Source organism: Pleurodeles waltl, chromosome 5 (genome assembly GCF_031143425.1).
Source record: "Pleurodeles waltl isolate 20211129_DDA chromosome 5, aPleWal1.hap1.20221129, whole genome shotgun sequence".
NCBI classification, from domain to species: Eukaryota; Metazoa; Chordata; class Amphibia; order Caudata; family Salamandridae; genus Pleurodeles; species Pleurodeles waltl.
The window spans coordinates 85,428,733-85,446,488 of NC_090444.1; the positions used below are offsets into that span (position 1 = coordinate 85,428,733).

The window sequence follows — 17,756 nt, forward strand, 5'->3', positions numbered from 1 at the left end:
CTGAGACACCTGCACTGGCTTCCCGTCAACAAAAGGATCACCTTCCGACTCCTCACCCACGCACACAAAGCCCTCCACAACAAGGGACCCGAATACCTCAACCGCCGCCTCAGCTTCTACACACCCACCCGTCCTCTTCGCTCCGCCAACCTCGCTCTCGCCGCCGTCCCTCGCATCCGGCGCGTCGGAGGTCTTTCTCCTACCTGGCGGCCAAGACATGGAACTCCCTCCCCACCATCCTCAGGACCACCCAGGACCACTCCGCTTTCCGGAGACTACTCAAGACCTGGCTCTTCGAGAAGCAGTAACCCCCTCCCCCTAGCGCCTTGAGACCCGCACGGGTGAGTAGCGCGCTTTATAAATGTTTATGATTTGATTTGATTTGCATGTGGTTTCTGAATGTGTATGTGTTTTGCAGCTTTGAGTGCTGAAGGTCGAAGGACCACATGCTCTGCGGCTTCTGTGCATGAATCAGCAGCTGTGCGACCTCTCACTGTTACAGCGAACCTTATCAAACCTAGCACTATACAGTGAAATGTCAAAAGTAACCGAACGCTATTTAGGAAATGTGACCAAATGGAAGACATTAAGGGGCAGATTTATGAAAAGTGGCGCTGCACTTAGTGCAGCGCCACTTTTCTTGTGCTCTTTAGCGCCCCCCTAATGCCACCATGTGTGCACCATATTTAAAATACGGCGCACCATGGTGGTAGTTAGGGGTACTAGCGTCATAATTTTTGACTCTAGTCTGGCGTTTTGCAGGATTAGCGTAAAAAATGTTGACGCTAATCCTGCAAAGCTCCCAGAGGCCCATTGAAACCAGTGGAAGTCTCCTTTTAACGCCTGCTCTGAGCAGGCATTAAAACTGCAGAATAAAAATGTCACAAGGAACTCCCCCTTTCCATACATTATGCTTGGCGCAGGCACAATGTGGTTCTAAGGGTTACAAACTGGTGCAAAGCATGGATTGCGGCACTTTGTAAATATGGCGCAGCGATTTTGGCCTTCCAACGCACATAAGCATAAAAAAATGGCGCTAATGTGGCGTTAGAATGGTGCAATGCTCTCTTAAATCTGAGCCTAAATTTTGTCTTAAAAATTGTACATATTTTGTTTTAACATAGCTGTATAAAGTTTATGCTGCAATGGTCACAGAGACTATCCATTTGTCTGAAAATCATACTTTGTGGCAAAAGTTTAGCAATATCAATTCTTAAATATACCAATGGAACAAATTATTTAGTTGTGAGGCAAGTTTGGATAATTAACCTTAATGCGTATATCATGCCACATTGCATAACTCTTGGAAGCGTTTTATTGAACTGAGTTGTGATCAGTACTATTGCTAGGACATGTGACGAGTAAGATCACTATAAACGCGACCACAGAAATTATGCGACAGGGGAGGACCAAATCACACAGCAGGATTGACTAGATTACGCAGCAAGGAAAGACAGAAAATACAACGCAATGAGTCACATTTTGTGATGGTAATACTTCGTCACTTTGTCATTTTTTAGGGGAGTCCCTCTTCTAATCTCTTTTTAGGGGGATTTTAACAACGCCCATGTTACGCTAGTCACTTTCATTGGTTCGTGGGCTTGCCTTTTAAAATCTGCTTGCTTTCATTAGTGAAAGGCATGCATACGTCATGCCTTTTCCGGTGTTTAGCCATCCTCAAGAGCACCGGTAAACTACTGGAAACATACGAGGCTCCATGTTTTCCCTATGGTTTCGGGACTACTTTTTCTCTTTATTTCGCAGTGCGGTCGCGCTTGTTTTACACAGTTTTCTTCATTTAATGTGGCAAGAAAAGTCCAGTTTGGAATTTACAACGCTAATAGCTATAACTCGAGGTAATGCGAGACCCGTTGCATTGCAAATGCTTGTTTTTATACTTGTTATCACTATCTGGGCATGGGTTGCACCTCAGTAGTACAAGTTTACCTCCCAAGTCTACCAATAAGCAACAGAAAAGTGGCCAGTCAGCCTTTGCGGAGGGCCGTCAACTGTGCGGCAACACGTGTTGCAGTAATTTTAGCAACGTTTGAACCATTTGAGCTACAAACATTTTCTTTTTGTAAATCTGCAGATTATGCATCACATAATGGATTATCTCGCAAGTGTGGCAAGTCCAAACTTTTGCAGAAAGCACCATAGCCACAAAAATGCATAATTCCGGTGGCCGCGACTATAACATGGGAACGTGCAATGTACTGTGGCAAGATAGCAGAATGTGACATGGGCACATTTGTAACGCTTCCACACTGGTGAGAATAAATCCAGCCCAGCACAACTTCTTACCTGAGATAAAAGGGTTATTTACTGGCAGAGAAGAGACAGATGCACATCTTCTAGTAGGCATTGTAATTCCACATTATGGTTGCTCATCCAATAAGACATGAACTGCCACTATCTGAATAAAATAATGCATGCCCCCTGCTATAGTATATTACTGCGCTCACCCAACACAGACTAAACAACATCACGCTCTCAGAACCCAGCCTGAAACAGCCATAATTGAGGTGCAGAAGGCTTTTCGTAGCCCTGGCACCACTGCACCTGCTGCATCATTGGCAGGTGATCCCCGGGGTACACACTTAGCAGGTGCGTTCTCTGTGGCCTCTTCTGCTGTGACTGGGAGGGCGAAAGGGTCATGTTTGGGTGGGGAGGGCTGGAAGTACTGCAGAGAGAGCTGACAGTACAGGGAGAGCTGACAGTACAGAGGGAGCTGGAAGTACAGGGAGGGCTGACTACAGGGAGAGATGACAGTACAAGGATAGTTGATGGCACAGGTGAGCTGACAGTGCAGGGAGAGCTGACAGTGCAGGGAGAGCTGACAGTGCAGGGCGAGCTGTCAGTACAGGAATAACCAATGGTACAGGGTGAGCTGTCAGTGCAGGGAGAGCTGTCAGTGCAGGAATAACTGATGGTACAGGGTGAGCTGGCAGTACAAGGATAGCTGATGGTACAGCTGAGCTGTCAGTGCAGGGAGACCTGTCAGTGCAGGGAGAGCTGGCAGTGCAGGGCGAGCTGTCAGTGCAGGGAGAGCTGGCAGTGCAGGGCGAGCTGTCAGTACAGGAATAACCTATGGTACAGGGTGAGCTGGCAGTGCAGAGAGAGCTGACAGTATAGGGGGAGCTGACAGTACATGGATAGTTGACAGTACAAGGAGAGATGTCAGGAACAGCTGACGGTACAGGGTGAGATGTTAGTACAGGGATAGTTGACAGTACAGGGTGAGATGTCAGTACAAGAATGGTGGTACAGGTGGTGGTACAGGTTGAGCTGCCAGTGCAGGGAGAGCTGGTGGCACAGAGAGAGCTATCACTGATTTCGAGAGAGTCGACAGTGCAGGGGGAGCTGGCCTTGCATGAAGTGCTGACAGCGCAGGAACAGCAGACAGTGCATGGGGAGCTGGCCTTGCATGAAGGGCTGACAGCGCAGGAACAGTCGACAGTGCAGGGAGAGCTGGCCTTGCATGAAGTGCTGACAGCGCAGGAAAAGCTCGACAGTGCAGGGAGAGCTGGCCTTGCATGAAGTGCTGACAGCGCAGGAAAAGCCCGACAGTGCAGGGAGAGCTGGCCTTGCATGAAGTGCTGACAGCGCAGGAACAGCTGACTGTGCAGGGAGAGCTGGCCTTGCATGAAGTGCTGACAGCACAGGAACAGCAGACAGTGCAGGGAGAGCTGGCCTTGCATGAAGTGCTGACAGCGCAAGAACAGCAGACAGTGCAGGGGGAGCTGTCCCTGCATGAAGTGCTGACAGTGCAGGTACAGCAGACAGTGCAGGGGAAGCTGGCCTTGCATGAAGTGCTGACAGCCCAGTAACAGCCCGACAGTGCAGGGAGAGCTGGCCTTGCATGAAGTGCTGACAGCGCAGGAACAGCCGACAGTGCAGGGGGAGCTGGCCTTGCATGAAGTGCTGACAGCGCAGGAACAGCAGACTGTGCAGGGGGAGCTGGCCTTGCATGAAGTGCTGACAGCCCAGGAACAACCACACAGTGCAGGGAGAGCTGGCCTTGCATGAAGTGCTGACAGCGCAAGAACAGCCGAAAGTGCAGGGGGAGCTGGCCTTGCATGAAGTGCTGACAGCGCAGGAACAGCCGACAGTGCAGGGGGAGCTGGCATTGCATGAACTGCTGACAGTGCAGGAACAGCCGATATGGTAGGGGGAGCTGGCCTTGCATGAAGTGCTGACAGTGCAGGAACAGTCAACAGTGCAGGGAGAGCTGGCCTTGCATGAAGTGCTGACAGCGGAGGAACACCAGACAATGCAGGGGGAGCTGGCCTTGCATGAAGTGCTGACAGCGCAGGAACAGTCGACAGTGCAAGGGGAGCTGTCCTTGCATGAAGTGCTGACAGTGCAGGAACAGCCGACAGTGAAGGGGGAGCTGGCCTTGCATGAAGTGCTGAAAGCGCAGGAACAGTCGACAGTGCAGGGAGAGCTGGCCTTGCATGAACTGCTGACAGCCCAGGAACAGCCCGACAGTGCAGGGAGAGCTGGCCTTGCATGAAGTGCTGACAGCGTAGGAACAGTCGACAGTGCAGGGAGAGCTGGCCTTGCATGAAGTGCTGCAGAGCAGGAACAGTCGACAGTGCAGGGGGGGCTGTCCCTGCATGAAGTGCTGACGGCGCAGGAACAGTCAACAGTGCAGGGGAAGATGGCCTTGCATGAAGTGCTGACAGCCCAGGAACAGCCCGACAGTGCAGGGAGAGCTGGCCTTGCATGAAGTGCTGACAGCGCAGGAACAGTCGACAGTGCAGGGGGAGCTGGCCTTGCATGAAGTGCTGACAGCGCAGGAACATCGGCACTGCAGGGGGAGCTGGCCTTGCATGAAGTGCTGACAGCACAGGAACAGTCGAAAGTGCAGGGAGAGCTGGCCTTGCATGAAGTGCTGACAGCGCAGGAACAGCAGACAGTGCAGGGGCGGCTGGCCTTGCATGAAGTGCTGACAGCCCAGGAACAACCCGACAGTGCAGGGGGAGCTGGCCTTGCATGAAGTGCTGACAGCGCAGGAACAGCCGACAGTGCAGGGGGAGCTGGCCTTGCATGAAGTGCTGACAGCGCAGGAACAGCCGACAGTGCAGGGGGAGCTGGCCTTGCATGAACTGCTGACAGAGCAGGAACAGCCGACAGTGCAGGGGGAGCTGGCCTTGCATGAAGTGCTGACAGCGCAGGAACATCGGCACTGCAGGGGGAGCTGGCCTTGCATGAAGTGCTGACAGCGCAGGAACAGTCGACAGTGCAGGGGGAGCTGGCCTTGCATGAAGTGCTGACAGCGCAGGAACATCGGCACTGCAGGGGGAGCTGGCCTTGCATGAAGTGCTGACAGCACAGGAACAGTCGAAAGTGCAGGGAGAGCTGGCCTTGCATGAAGTGCTGACAGCGCAGGAACAGCAGACAGTGCAGGGGCGGCTGGCCTTGCATGAAGTGCTGACAGCCCAGGAACAACCCGACAGTGCAGGGGGAGCTGGCCTTGCATGAAGTGCTGACAGCGCAGGAACAGCCGACAGTGCAGGGGGAGCTGGCCTTGCATGAAGTGCTGACAGCGCAGGAACAGCCGACAGTGCAGGGGGAGCTGGCCTTGCATGAACTGCTGACAGAGCAGGAACAGCCGACAGGGCAGGGGGAGCTGGCCTTGCATGAAGTGCTGACAGCGCAGGAACAGCCAACAGTGCAGGGAGAGCTGGCCTTGCATGAACTGCTGACAGCACAGGAACAGTCGACAGTGCAGGGAGAGCTGGCCTTGCATGAAGTGCTGACAGCGCAGGAACAGCAGACAGTGCAGGGGGAGCTGGCCTTGCATGAAGTGCTGACAGCGCAGGAACAGTCGGCAGTGCAAGGGGAGCTGGCCTTGCATGAAGTGCTGACAGCGCAGGAACAGCCGACAGTGCATGGGGAGCTGGCCTTGCATGAAGTGCTGACAGCGCAGGAACAGCCAACAGTGCAGGGAGAGCTGGCCTTGCATGAACTGCTGACAGCACAGGAACAGTCGACAGTGCAGGGAGAGCTAGCCTTGCATGAAGTGCTGAGAGCGCAGGAACAGCAGACAGTGCCAGGAGAGCTGGCCTTGCATGACGTGCTGACAGCCCAGGAACAGCCCGACAGTGCAGGGAGAGATGGCCATGCATGAAGTGCTGACAGCAAAGGAACAGTCGACAGTGCAGGGAGAGCTGGCCTTGCATGAAGTGCTGACAGCGCAGGAACAGTCGACAGTGCAGGGAGAGCTGGCCTTGTATGAAGTGCTGACAGTGCAGGAACAGTCGACAGTGAAGGGAGAGCTGGCCTTGAATGAAGTGCTGACAGTGCAGGAACAGCAGACAGTGCAGGGAGAGCTGACCTTGCATGAAGTGCTTACAGCACAGGAACAGCAGACAGTGCCAGGAGAGCTGGCCTTGCATGACATGCTGACAGCCCAGGAACAGCCCGACAGTGCAGGGAGAGCTAGCCATGCATGAAGTGCTGACAGTGCAGGAACAGTCGACAGTGCAGGGAGAGCTGGCCTTGCATGAAGTGCTGACAGCGCAGGAAAAGCCCGCCAGTGCAGGGAGAGCTGTCCTTGCATGAAGTGCTGACAGCGCAGGAACAGTCGACAGTTCAGGGAGAGCTGGCCTTGCATGACGTGCTGACAGCGCAAGAACAGCAGACAGTGCAGGGGGAGCTGTCCCTGCATGAAGTGCTGACAGCGCAGGAACAGCAGACAGTGCAGGGGGAGCTGTCCCTGCATGAAGTGCTGACAGTGCAGGAACAGCAGACAGTGCAGGGGGAGCTTGCCTTGCATGAAGTGCTGACAGCGCAGGAACAGCCGACAGTGCAGGGGGAGCTGGCCTTGCATGAAGTGCTGACAGCGCAGGAACAGTCGGCACTGCAGGGGGAGCTGGCCTTGCATGAAATGCTGACAGCGCAGGAACAACAGACAGTGCAAGGGGAGCTGGCCTTGCATGAAGTGCTGACAGCACAGGAACAGTCGACAGTGCAGGGAGAGCTGGCCTTGCATGAAGTGCTGACAGCGCAGGAAAAGCAGACTGTGCAGGGGGAGCTGGCCTTGCATGAAGTGCTGACAGCCCAAGAACAACCCGACAGTGCAGGGAGAGCTGGCCTTGCATGAAGTGCTGACAGTGCAGGAGCAGCAGACAGTGCAGGGGGAGCTGGCCTTGCATGAACTGCTGGCAGCGTAGGAACAGCCGATATGGTAGGGGGAGCTGGCCTTGCATGAAGTGCTGACAGTGCAGGAACAGTCAACAGTGCAGGGAGAGCTGGCTTTGCATGAAGTGCTGACAGCGGAGGAACAGTCGACAGTGCAAGGGGAGCTGGCCTTGCATGAACTGCTGACAGAGCAGGAACAGCCGACAGGGCAGGGGGAGCTGGCCTTGCATGAAGTGCTGACAGCGCAGGAACAGCAGACAGTGCAGGGGCGGCTGGCCTTGCATGAAGTGCTGACAGCACATGAACAGCCGACAGTGCAGGGGGAGCTGGCCTTGCATGAACTGCTGACAGAGCAGGAACAGCCGACAGGGCAGGGGGAGCTGGCCTTGCATGAAGTGCTGACAACGCAGGAACAGCAGACAGTGCAGGGGCGGCTGGCCTTGCATGAAGTGCTGACAGCACATGAACAGCCGACAGTGCAGGGGGAGCTGGCCTTGCATGAAGTGCTGACAGCGCAGGAACAGCCGACAGTGCAGGGGGAGCTGGCCTTGCATGAACTGCTGACAGAGCAGGAACAGCCGACAGGGCAGGGGGAGCTGGCCTTGCATGAAGTGCTGACATTGCAGGAACAGTCAACAGTGCAGGGAGAGCTGGCCTTGCATGAAGTGCTGACAGCCCAGGAACAACCACACAGTGCAGGGAGAGCTGGCCTTGCATGAAGTGCTGACTGCGCAAGAACAGCCGACAGTGCAGGGGGAGCTGGCCTTGCATGAAGTGCTGACAGCGCAGGAACAGCCGACAGTGCAGGGGGAGCTGGCATTGCATGAACTGCTGACAGCCCAGGAACAGCCCGACAGTGCAGGGAGAGCTGGCCTTGCATGAAGTGCTGACAGTGCAGGAACAGTCAACAGTGCAGGGAGAGCTGGCCTTGCATGAAGTGCTGACAGCGGAGGAACACCAGACAATGCAGGGGGAGCTGGCCTTGCATGAAGTGCTGACAGCGCAGGAACAGTCGACAGTGCAAGGGGAGCTGTCCTTGCATGAAGTGCTGACAGTGCAGGAACAGCCGACAGTGAAGGGGGAGCTGGCCTTGCATGAAGTGCTGAAAGCGCAGGAACAGTCGACAGTGCAGGGAGAGCTGGCCTTGCATGAACTGCTGACAGCCCAGGAACAGCCCGACAGTGCAGGGAGAGCTGGCCTTGCATGAAGTGCTGACAGCGTAGGAACAGTCGACAGTGCAGGGAGAGCTGGCCTTCCATGAAGTGCTGCAGAGCAGGAACAGTCGACAGTGCAGGGGGGGCTGTCCCTGCATGAAGTGCTGACGGCGCAGGAACAGTCAACAGTGCAGGGGAAGCTGGCCTTGCATGAAGTGCTGACAGCCCAGGAACAGCCCGACAGTGCAGGGAGATCTGGCCTTGCATGAAGTGCTGACAGCGCAGGAACAGTCGACAGTGCAGGGGGAGCTGGCCTTGCATGAAGTGCTGACAGCGCAGGAACATCGGCACTGCAGGGGGAGCTGGCCTAGCATGAAGTGCTGACAGCACAGGAACAGTCGAAAGTGCAGGGAGAGCTGGCCTTGCATGAAGTGCTGACAGCGCAGGAACAGCAGACAGTGCAGGGGCGGCTGGCCTTGCATGAAGTGCTGACAGCCCAGGAACAACCCGACAGTGCAGGGGGAGCTGGCCTTGCATGAAGTGCTGACAGCGCAGGAACAGCCGACAGTGCAGGGGGAGCTGGCCTTGCATGAAGTGCTGACAGCGCAGGAACAGCCGACAGTGCAGGGGGAGCTGGCCTTGCATGAACTGCTGACAGAGCAGGAACAGCCGACAGGGCAGGGGGAGCTGGCCTTGCATGAAGTGCTGACATTGCAGGAACAGTCAACAGTGCAGGGAGAACTGGCCTTGCATGAAGTGCTGACAGCGCAGGAACAGCAGACAGTGCAGGGGGAGCTGGCCTTGCATGAAGTGCTGACAGCGCAGGAACAGTCGACAGTGCAAGGGGAGCTGGCCTTGCATGAAGTGCTGACAGCGCAGGAACAGCCGACAGTGCATGGGGAGCTGGCCTTGCATGAAGTGCTGACAGCGCAGGAACAGCCAACAGTGCAGGGAGAGCTGGCCTTGCATGAACTGCTGACAGCACAGGAACAGTCGACAGTGCAGGGAGAGCTAGCCTTGCATGAAGTGCTGAGAGCGCAGGAACAGCAGACAGTGCCAGGAGAGCTGGCCTTGCATGACGTGCTGACAGCCCAGGAACAGCCCGACAGTGCAGGGAGAGATGGCCATGCATGAAGTGCTGACAGCAAAGGAACAGTCGACAGTGCAGGGAGAGCTGGCCTTGCATGAAGTGCTGACAGCGCAGGAACAGTCGACAGTGCAGGAAGAGCTGGCCTTGTATGACGTGCTGACAGTGCAGGAACAGTCGACAGTGAAGGGAGAGCTGGCCTTGAATGAAGTGCTGACAGTGCAGGAACAGCAGACAGTGCAGGGAGAGCTGACCTTGCATGAAGTGCTTACAGCACAGGAACAGCAGACAGTGCCAGGAGAGCTGGCCTTGCATGACATGCTGACAGCCCAGGAACAGCCCGACAGTGCAGGGAGAGCTAGCCATGCATGAAGTGCTGACAGTGCAGGAACAGTCGACAGTGCAGGGAGAGCTGGCCTTGCATGAAGTGCTGACAGCGCAGGAAAAGCCCGCCAGTGCAGGGAGAGCTGTCCTTGCATGAAGTGCTGACAGCGCAGGAACAGTCGACAGTTCAGGGAGCCTGACAGCGCAAGAACAGCAGACAGTGCAGGGGGAGCTGTCCCTGCATGAAGTGCTGACAGCGCAGGAACAGCAGACAGTGCAGGGGGAGCTGTCCCTGCATGAAGTGCTGACAGCGCAGGAACAGCAGACAGTGCAGGGGGAGCTTGCCTTGCATGAAGTGCTGACAGCGCAGGAACAGCCGACAGTGCAGGGGGAGCTGGCCTTGCATGAAGTGCTGACAGCGCAGGAACAGTCGGCACTGCAGGGGGAGCTGGCCTTGCATGAAATGCTGACAGCGCAGGAACAACAGACAGTGCAAGGTGAGCTGGCCTTGCATGAAGTGCTGACAGCACAGGAACAGTCGACAGTGCAGGGAGAGCTGGCCTTGCATGAAGTGCTGACAGCGCAGGAAAAGCAGACTGTGCAGGGGGAGCTGGCCTTGCATGAAGTGCTGACAGCCCAGGAACAACCCAACAGTGCAGGGAGAGCTGGCCTTGCATGAAGTGCTGACAGCGCAGGAACAGCAGACAGTGCAGGGGGAGCTGGCCTTGCATGAACTGCTGGCAGCGCAGGAACAGCCGATATGGTAGGGGGAGCTGGCCTTGCATGAAGTGCTGACAGTGCAGGAACAGTCAACAGTGCAGGGAGAGCTGGCTTTGCATGAAGTGCTGACAGCGGAGGAACAGTCGACAGTGCAAGGGGAGCTGGCCTTGCATGAACTGCTGACAGAGCAGGAACAGCCGACAGGGCAGGGGGAGCTGGCCTTGCATGAAGTGCTGACAGCGCAGGAACAGCAGACAGTGCAGGGGCGGCTGGCCTTGCATGAAGTGCTGACAGCACATGAACAGCCGACAGTGCAGGGGGAGCTGGCCTTGCATGAACTGCTGACAGAGGAGGAACAGCCGACAGGGCAGGGGGAGCTGGCCTTGCATGAAGTGCTGACAGCGCAGGAACAGCAGACAGTGCAGGGGCGGCTGGCCTTGCATGAAGTGCTGACAGCACATGAACAGCCGACAGTGCAGGGGGAGCTGGCCTTGCATGAAGTGCTGACAGCGCAGGAACAGCCGACAGTGCAGGGGGAGCTGGCCTTGCATGAAGTGCTGACAGTGCAGGAACAGCCGACAGTGCAGGGAGAGCTATCCTTGCATGAAGTGCTGAGAGCGCAGGAACAGCAGACAGTGCCAGGAGAGCTGGCCTTGCATGACGTGCTGACAGCCCAGGAACAGCCTGACAGTGCAGGGAGAGCTAGCCTTGCATGAAGTGCTGACAGCGTAGGAACAGTCGACAGTGCAGGGAGAGCTGGCCTTGCATGACGTGCTGACAGCGCAAGAACAGCAGACAGTGCAGGGGGAGCTGTCCCTGCATGAAGTGCTGACAGCGCAGGAACAGCAGACAGTGCAGGGGGAGCTGTCCCTGCATGAAGTGCTGACAGCGCAGGAACAGAAGACAGTGCAGGGGAAGCTTGCCTTGCATGAAGTGCTGACAGCGCAGGAACAGCAGACAGTGCAGGGGGAGCTGGCCTTGCATGAAGTGCTGACAGCGCAGGAACAGTCGGCACTGCAGGGGGAGCTGGCCTTGCATGAAATGCTGACAGCGCAGGAACAACAGACAGTGCAAGGGGAGCTGGCCTTGCATGAAGTGCTGACAGCACAGGAACAGTCGACAGTGCAGGGAGAGCTGGCGTTGCATGAAGTGCTGACAGCGCAGGAACAGCAGACTGTGCAGGGGGAGCTGGCCTTGCATGAAGTGCTGACAGCCCAGGAACAACCCGACAGTGCAGGGAGAGCTGGCCTTGCATGAAGTGCTGACAGCGCAGGAACAGCCGACAGGGCAGGGGAAGCTGGCCTTGCATGAAGTGCTGACAGCGCAGGAACAGCTGACAGTGCAGGGGCGGCTGGCCTTGCATGAAGTGCTGACAGCACAGGAACAGCCGACAGTGCAGGGGGAGCTGGCCTTGCATGAAGTGCTGACAGCGCAGGAACAGCCGACAGTGCAGGGGGAGCTGGCCTTGCATGAAGTGCTGACAGCGCAGGAACAGCCGACAGTGCAGGGAGAGCTAGCCTTGCATGAAGTGCTGAGAACGCAGGAACAGCAGACAGTGCCAGGAGAGCTGGCCTTGCATGACGTGCTGACAGCCCAGGAACAGCCTGACAGTGCAGGGAGAGCTGGCCTTGCATGAAGTGCTGACAGCGTAGGAACAGTCGACAGTGCAGGGAGAGCTGGCCTTGCATGAAGTGCTGACAGCGCAGGAACAGTCGAAAGTGCAGGGAGAGCTGGCCTTGCATGAAGTGCTGACAGCGCAGGAACAGTCAACAGTGCAGGGAGAGCTGGTCTTGCATGAACTGCTGACAGCACAGGAACACTCAACAGTGCAGGGAGAGCTGGCCTTGCATGAAGTGCTTACAGCGCAGGAACAGTCAACAGTGCATGGGGAGCTGGCCTTGCATGACGTGCTGTCAGCCCAGGAACAGCCCGACAGTGCAGGGAGAGCTAGCCGTGCATAAAGTGCTGACACTGCAGGAACAGCCGACAGTGCAGGGGGAGCTGGCCTTGCATGAAGTGCTGACAGCGCAGGAACAGCCAACAGTGCAGGGAGAGCTAGCCTTGCATGAAGTGCTGAGAGCGCAGGAACAGCAGACAGTGCCAGGAGAGCTGGCCTTGCATGACGTGCTGACAGCCCAGGAACAGTCTGACAGTGCAGGGAGAGCTGGCCTTGCATGAAGTGCTGACAGCGTAGGAACAGCCGACAGTGCAGGGAGAGCTTGCCTTGCATGAACTGCTGACAGCGCAGGAACAGTCGAAAGTGCAGGGAGAGCTGGCCTTGCATGAAGTGCTGACAGCGCAGGAACAGTCAACAGTGCAGGGAGAGCTGGCCTTGCATGAACTGCTGACAGCACAGGAACACTCAACAGTGCAGGGAGAGCTGGCCTTGCATGAAGTGCTTACAGCGCAGGAACAGTCAACAGTGCATGGGGAGCTGGCCTTGCATGACGTGCTGTCAGCCCAGGAACAGCCCGACAGTTCAGGGAGAGCTAGCCGTGCATAAAGTGCTGACACTGCAGGAACAGCCGACAGTGCAGGGGGAGCTGGCCTTGCATGAAGTGCTGACAGCGCAGGAACAGCCAACAGTGCAGGGGGAGCTGGCCTTGCATGAAGTGCTGACAGCGCAGGAACAGTCGACAGTGCAGGGGGAGCTGGCCTTGCATGAAGTGCTGACAGTGCAGGGAGAGCTGGCCTTGCATGAAGTGCTGACAGTGCAGGAACAGCAGACAGTGCAGGGAGAGCTGGTTGTACAGGGAGAGCTGACGGTCCAGTGAGAGCTGACAGTGCCACAACAGTGCATGGAGATGCTGGGAGAGTGTGACAGTGCACGGAGGCTGACAGCGTTGGCACAGCTTGCTAGAAGCACTAAGTGGAAATGTCGGGAAGGCAGGCAGTGCATGGAGGCCTAACAGTGCCTAGAGAGTAGGTCTGGGCTGAGTTCCGCAAGCGGTAGAGTGATTTAGGTTGCGCTTTTCGAGCTGATTTGAAGTGCTGGTGTTTGTCCTTCGCTGTAAAATCAGAGTGAACTGCATTACGGGCAGCGCAAGAGGGCGCTGCTTCTTTTCTGCTGCTCGAGTAGATTTCCTACTCGGGCAGCAGCTTCCTCAACGTGAACAGAAAGTTTCTCAACGCAAGCGGGAGCGACCACCCATGACCGCCTGTGTTGAGAAATCTCACTGGGAGGTCGTCTGGGGTAATATTTTCCTCGATCGCTAACTTAACGTTGGTGAGCACGAACGAGGAAAAAACTCCGCTCCCCGGAGTTTTTTGCAACTCCATGCTCTTAGCGAGTGTAGTTCACTGCCCACCCCTAAGAGAGAGCTGAGAGTAGCACAACGAGCAGCACTGCATGAAGAAACACCAAAAGCAAGCAGTGCATAAGGGCCGGCAATGCATGGGGACCTGGCAGTGCAGGGAGAACTGACTGCAGGCATATCGGGCAGCAGCGCATGGAAAGGCAGTAGAGCGGTCAGTGCACGAAGACATGACAGAGAGGTGACAGTTCAGGGAGAGCGGACAGGCATAGAAACAGGTGCAAGGAGCATGCAGATGGAGGGGGCGCTATCTGAAGAAGCGAGCAGTGCTCACAGCTCTGGCACAGCTAGCAGTGCAGGGAGAGATGGGAATGCAGGCAGACCAGTCACTGGAGGGAGAGCAGGCAGGGCAAGGGTAGTTTATGGTACACATGCAGCTGTGGTGGAGGAAAGGCTGACAGTGAATGCGGAGCCTGGGTCGACACAAGAAAGGGGCAGAAGGGAATCTTGGCCCTGCGCTTTTGGGGGTGCCACACACCTGCCACAAAATGCATTTAGATACTACATGTATAATGGCACAGGTAGAGGGACTGCAGCCCAGGTGGCACCAAATGCAGGAACTCCATTCGGAAAAGTCCTTTTCTTTCAGAGAGCATCTTTTTTCCACTTTAGAATGAGGGGAGAGGTCCCATCTGTAGTTTTTAACCCAGGCCCCACAAAAGCTTCTGACACACCTGAGCAGCGTTGGTAGTGCAGGCATAGCTGTCAGTAGTACAGAGACAGCTGCCTGCACAGGGGATGTACAGTGCAGGGATCTAACAAGCAGCTGGCAGTGCAGGGAGATCGAACAGCCGTGCAGGGACAGCTGGCTGCACAGGGGGAGTTGCAGTGCAGGGATCTATCAAGCGGCTGGCAGTGCAGGGAGAGGTAACAGCCGTGCAGGGACAGCTGGCTGCACAGGGGGAGTTGCAGTGCAGGGATCTAACAAGCAGCTGGCAGTGCAGGGAGATCGAACAGCCGTGCAGGGACAGCTGGCTGCACAGGGGGAGTTGCAGTGCAGGAATCTAACAAGCAGCTGGCAGTGCAGGGAGATCGAACAGCCGTGCAGGGACAGCTGGCTGCACAGGGGGAGTTGCAGTGCAGGGATCTATCAAGCGGCTGGCAGTGCAGGGAGATCGAACAGCCGTGGAGGGACAGCTGGCCACACAGGGGGAATAATAGTGCATGGATCTAACAAGCAGCTGGCAGTGCAGGGAGAGATAACAGCAGTGCAGGGACAGCTGGCCGCAGCACAGGGGGAGTTGCAGTGCAGGAGTCTAACAAGCAGCTGGCAGTGCAAGGAGATCGAACAGCAGTACAGGGCCAGCTGGCTGCACAGGAAGAGTTACACCGCAGGGATCTAACAAGCAGCTGGCAGTGAAGCAGCAGCTAACAATAATGCAGGGACAGCTGGCTGCACAGGGGGAGGTATAGTGCAGGGATTTAGCAAGCAGAGCGGGCAGTGCAGAGAGAGTTAGCAGTGCAGGAAGAGTTGGCTGCACAGGGGTAGGTACACTGCAGGAGTCTAACAAGCAGCTAGCAGTGCAGGGAGATCTAACAGCAGCGCAGGGACAGCTGACTGCACAGGGTAAGTTGCAGTGCAGGAGTCTAACAAGCAGGTGCAGTGCAGGGAGAGGTAACAGCAGTGCAGGGACAGCTGGCTGCACGGGAAGTTGCAGTGCCGGAGTCTAACAAGCAGCTGGCAGTGCAGGGAGAGGTAACAGCAGTGCAGGGACAGCTGGCTGCACGGGGAAGTTGCAGTGCAGGAGTCTAACAAGCAGCTGGCAGTGCAGGGAGAGGTAACAGCAGTGCAGGGACAGCTGGCTGCACGGGGAAGTTGCAGTGCAGGAGTCTAACAAGCAGCTGCAGTGCAGGGACAGCTGACTGCACAGGGGAAGTTGCAGTGCAGGAGTCTAACAAGCAGCTGGCAGTGCAGGGACAGCTGGCTGCAAGTGGAAGTTGCAATGCAGGAGTCTAACAAGCAGCTGCAGTGCAGGGAGAGGTAACAGCAGTGCAGGGACAGCTGGCTGCACGGGAAGTTGCAGTGCAGGAGTCTAACAAGCAGATGGCAGTGCAGGGAGAGATAACAGCAGTGCAGGGACAGCTGGCTGCACGGGGAAGTTGCAGTGCAGGAGTCTAACAAGCAGCTGGCAGTGCAGGGAAAGGTAACAGCAGTGCAGGGACAGCTGGCTGCACGGGGAAGTTGCAGTGCAGGAGACTAACAAGCAGCTGGCAGTGCAGGGAGAGGTAACAGCAGTGCAGGGACAGCTGGCTGCACGGGGAAGTTGCAGTGCAGGAGTCTAACAAGCAGCTGCAGTGCAGGGACAGCTGGCTGCACGTGGAAGTTGCAGTGCAGGAGTCAAACAAGCAGCTGCAGTGCAGGGAGAGGTAACAGCACTGCAGGGACAGCTGGCTGCACAGGGGGAGTTACAGTGTAGGAGTCTAACAAGCAGCTGGCAGTGCAGGGAGAGATAACAGCAGTGCAGGGACAGCTGGCTGCACAGGGGGAGGTATAGTGCAGGGATTTAGCAAGCAGAGCGGGCAGTGCAGAGAGAGTTAGCAGTGCAGGAAGAGTTGGCTGCACAGGGGTAGGTACACTGCAGGAGTCTAACAAGCAGCTAGCAGTGCAGGGAGATCTAACAGCAGCGCAGGGACAGCTGACTGCACAGGGTAAGTTGCAGTGCAGGAGTCTAACAAGCAGGTGCAGTGCAGGGAGAGGTAACAGCAGTGCAGGGACAGCTGGCTGCACGGGAAGTTGCAGTGCCGGAGTCTAACAAGCAGCTGGCAGTGCAGGGAGAGGTAACAGCAGTGCAGGGACAGCTGGCTGCACGGGGAAGTTGCAGTGCAGGAGTCTAACAAGCAGCTGGCAGTGCAGGGAGAGGTAACAGCAGTGCAGGGACAGCTGGCTGCACGGGGAAGTTGCAGTGCAGGAGTCTAACAAGCAGCTGCAGTGCAGGGACAGCTGACTGCACAGGGGAAGTTGCAGTGCAGGAGTCTAACAAGCAGCTGGCAGTGCAGGGACAGCTGGCTGCAAGTGGAAGTTGCAATGCAGGAGTCTAACAAGCAGCTGCAGTGCAGGGAGAGGTAACAGCAGTGCAGGGACAGCTGGCTGCACGGGAAGTTGCAGTGCAGGAGTCTAACAAGCAGATGGCAGTGCAGGGAGAGATAACAGCAGTGCAGGGACAGCTGGCTGCACGGGGAAGTTGCAGTGCAGGAGTCTATCAAGCAGCTGGCAGTGCAGGGAAAGGTAACAGCAGTGCAGGGACAGCTGGCTGCACGGGGAAGTTGCAGTGCAGGAGTCTAACAAGCAGCTGGCAGTGCAGGGAGAGGTAACAGCAGTGCAGGGACAGCTGGCTGCACGGGGAAGTTGCAGTGCAGGAGTCTAACAAGCAGCTGCAGTGCAGGGACAGCTGGCTGCACGTGGAAGTTGCAGTGCAGGAGTCAAACAAGCAGCTGCAGTGCAGGGAGAGGTAACAGCACTGCAGGGACAGCTGGCTGCACAGGGGGAGTTACAGTGTAGGAGTCTAACAAGCAGCTGGCAGTGCAGGGAGAGATAACAGCAGTGCAGGGACAGCTGGCTGCACAGGGGGAGTTGCAGTGCAGGAGTCTAACAAGCAGCTGGCAGTGCAGGGAGAGGTTACAGCAATGGAGGGACAGCTGGCTGCATAGGGGGAGTTACAGTGCAGGAGTCTAACAAGCAGCTGGCAGTGCAGGGAGAGATAACAGCAGTGCAGGGACAGCTGGCTGCACAGGGGGAGTTACAGTGTAGGAGTCTAACAAGCAGCTGGCAGTGCAGGGAGAGATAACAGCAGTGCAGGGACAGCTGGCTGCACAGGGGGAGTTGCAGTGCAGGAGTCTAACAAGCAGCTGGCAGTGCAGGGAGAGGTTACAGCAATGGAGGGACAACTGGCTGCACAGGGGGAGTTACAGTGCATGGATCTAACAAGCAGAGCTGGAAGTGCAGGGAGAGCTTACAGCAGTGCAGGGTCACAGGTTGGTGCAGGCAGAGCTGCTAGTGCAGGGAGAACT

General features: G+C 56.5%; 1 protein-coding gene across 1 annotated transcript; it reads left to right on the top strand.

The window, feature by feature from the left end:
- The first annotated feature begins 4,273 nt into the window (after window positions 1–4,273).
- Window positions 4,274–7,868, top strand: LOC138296992 (G2/mitotic-specific cyclin-B3-like). The gene is made up of 4 exons (XM_069236509.1): window positions 4,274–4,490; window positions 5,463–6,110; window positions 6,573–7,057; window positions 7,200–7,868. Exons 1-4 carry the CDS (start codon window positions 4,274–4,276, stop codon window positions 7,866–7,868), a joined length of 2,019 nt encoding a protein of 672 aa, XP_069092610.1.
- The last annotated feature ends 9,888 nt before the right edge of the window (window positions 7,869–17,756 follow it).

Excerpts from the sequence above, each read along its gene's own strand:
- LOC138296992 (XM_069236509.1), top strand. The coding sequence starts at position 4,274 with ATGCAGGGGGAGCTGGCCTTGCATGAAGTGCTGACAGCGCAGGAACAG. Across the intron at positions 4,491-5,462 it reads AGCCCAGGAACAGCCCGACA|TGCAGGGGGAGCTGGCCTTG; the intron begins GTGCAGGGAGAG and ends ACAACCCGACAG. Across the intron at positions 7,058-7,199 it reads GGGAGCTGGCCTTGCATGAA|GGGGAGCTGGCCTTGCATGA; the intron begins GTGCTGACAGCC and ends CCGATATGGTAG.